General features: G+C 44.1%; 1 protein-coding gene across 1 annotated transcript in view; it reads right to left on the reverse strand.

The window, feature by feature from the left end:
• The window catches only part of LOC122246371 (carboxylesterase 4A), a 16,683-nt gene that overhangs the window by 2,852 nt on the left and 11,331 nt on the right, over positions 1-2,500 (reverse strand). Inside the window, exons 9-10 of the mRNA XM_086552287.1 lie at positions 1,140-1,243; positions 1-102 (exon numbers count right to left, since the gene is read on the reverse strand). The exon at positions 1-102 is cut by the window's left edge and continues 64 nt beyond it. Of these exons, the coding sequence (XP_086408413.1) occupies positions 1-102; positions 1,140-1,243 (206 nt within the window). The remainder of the gene's footprint in view (positions 103-1,139; positions 1,244-2,500) is intronic.

Genomic DNA, 2,500 nt, shown 5'->3' on the forward strand with positions numbered 1-2,500 from the left:
GAATTCCCACGAATAAAAGAAGATGGGGAGGCTCTCGTCCACTTTGTTTATGCTGTGCATCAAGTTCCACAAGCCAGATTTGAGGAAGAGCATTCCACCCATCTGCGCGAAGAGGGAAAGAGAGAGAAAAGGAGATAATTAAGACGAAAAGTGGCTCTTTGTTGACTGAAGCGTGTTCCGAAGCTTGTATCAAGTGCTTCATAACTCTCTCAAGGCTTCATTCATGGGAATGGATTATGGTATAATATATAGTATATAGTATATATATTAAAAAAAAACTGTATAGCTTGGTGCCAAAAGTATTTATACATCTAGATATGTTCTTAATTATACATATATAGACCAGCTAAGTTCACGTAATTTGTGTTTCTCAGACGGATTGTGGTTCTGTGTTGCGTCCATAATTAATTGATCTTTGTTGAGGTGAACATAGATGGCAGCAGTAGCATTTATAAGGGAGCTAAAGAGACATTGCGAGGATCCATTTACTGCAGTGGTCTTTGAGTGAATTAACTCACATTTTCTCTTTCATTTTCGCCGAAAAAAAAAATGTTTTATAAACTCAGTGCTTCATCCATTACCTCCTGGAATCGATGAAAATGTCTTGGATATTATTAAAATCTTAGATAATAGATGGTGGCTAACTATACGAAATGTATGTTTTACTTACTAGTTTACTTACATTGCACTGGTATACTTACATATGTCGCTATGGTACACTTACATCACACTGGGTATACTTACATCGCTATGGTACACTTACATACATCACACTGACACACTTACATCACACTGTGTATACTTACATCGCAATGCTACACTTACATACATCACACTGGCACACTTACATCACACTGTGTGTACTTACATCGCTATGATACACTTACATACATCACGCTGGCACACTTACATCACACTGGGTATACTTACATCGCTATGATACACTTACATACATCACACTGGCACACTTACATCACACTGGCTATACTTACATCGCTATGCTACACTTACATACATCACACTGGCACACTTACATCACACTGGGTATACTTACATCGCTATGATACACTTACATACATCACACTGCCACACTTACATACATAACACTGGCACACTTACATCACACTGGGTATACTTACATCGACTAGGCCTCCCACCATGCTGTACCAATTGCCCATCTCAGCATTAGGGAGGAAAGTGAGAGTCATTGCGTTGGTAACACTGCCTGTGCGGTCCTCGATGCCTGGCCGATTGGAAACAGGTGTTAGGTGGGCAGGTGGGAGGGGGGGGGGGTAAGGAGGGAAGGGGAGGGAGGGTTGAGTGGGTGGGAGGGTAGGAGGAAGGGGAGGAAGGCAGGGTTGAGTGGGTGGGTAAGGAGGGAAGGGAGAGTTGAGTGGGTAAGGAGGGAAGGGAGGGTTGGTGGGTAAGGAGGGAAGGGAGGGTTGGTGGGTAAGGAGGGAAGGGAGGGTTGGTGGGTGGGAGGGAAGGGAGGGTTGAGTGGGTGGGTAAGGAGGGAAGGGAGGGTTGAGTGGGTGGGAGGGAGGGGAAGGGTGGGTGGGGAGGGTTGGTGGGCAGGTGGGAAGGGGAGGGAGGGGAGGGTTGGTGGGTAAGAAGGGAAGGGTGGGTGGGTAAGGAGGGAAGGGAGGGTTGAGTGGGTGGGAGGAAGGGGAGGGTAGAGTGGGTGGGAGGGAAGGGAGGGTTGGTGGGTAAGGAGGGAAGGGAGGGTTGAGTGGGTGGGTAAGGAGGGAGGGGAGGGTTGGTGGGTAAGGAGGGAAGGGAGGGGAAGGTTGGTGGGTAAGGAGGGAAGGGAGGGTTGAGTGGGTGGGTGGGAGGGAGGGTAGGAGGAAGGGGAGGGGGGGAGGAGGAAGGGGAGTGAGGGGAGGGTTGGTGGGTAAGGAGGGAAGGGAGGGTTGAGTGGGTGGGAGGAAGGGGAGGGAGGGTAGGAGGAAGGGGAGGGAGGGTAGGAGTGAGGGGAGGGAGGGTAGGGGGAAGGGGAGGGAGGGGAGGGTTGGTGGGTAAGAAGGGAAGGGTGAGTGGGTAGGAGAGAGCGAGGGAGGGAGGGAGGGTATGAGGAAGGGGAGGGAGGGGAGGGTATGAAATATTTTAAACATTTATTTATAGCTATAATTCAATACAATACAAAGTACATTATTTACAAATTGTCGAGAACACTTAGTTTTTCAGCCTAACTTAGTCTTTGAGTGAACGTGTGTGTGTGTATGTGCATGTATATGTATGTATGTATGTGTGTGTGTGAGTGAATGTGTGTGTATGTGTGTGTATGTGTGTATATATGAATATATATATATATATATATATATATATATATATATTATATATATATATTATATATATATATATATTATATATATATATTATGTATATATATTATATATATATATATATATATATATATATATATATATATAATATATATATATATATATATATGTATAATTTATATTATATATTTATATATATAATTATGTGTATATATATA

This window comes from Penaeus japonicus, unplaced genomic scaffold, assembly GCF_977035675.1.
Source record: "Penaeus japonicus unplaced genomic scaffold, GWHDUDI00000001_assembly GWHDUDI00000026, whole genome shotgun sequence".
Taxonomy (NCBI): domain Eukaryota; kingdom Metazoa; phylum Arthropoda; class Malacostraca; order Decapoda; family Penaeidae; genus Penaeus; species Penaeus japonicus.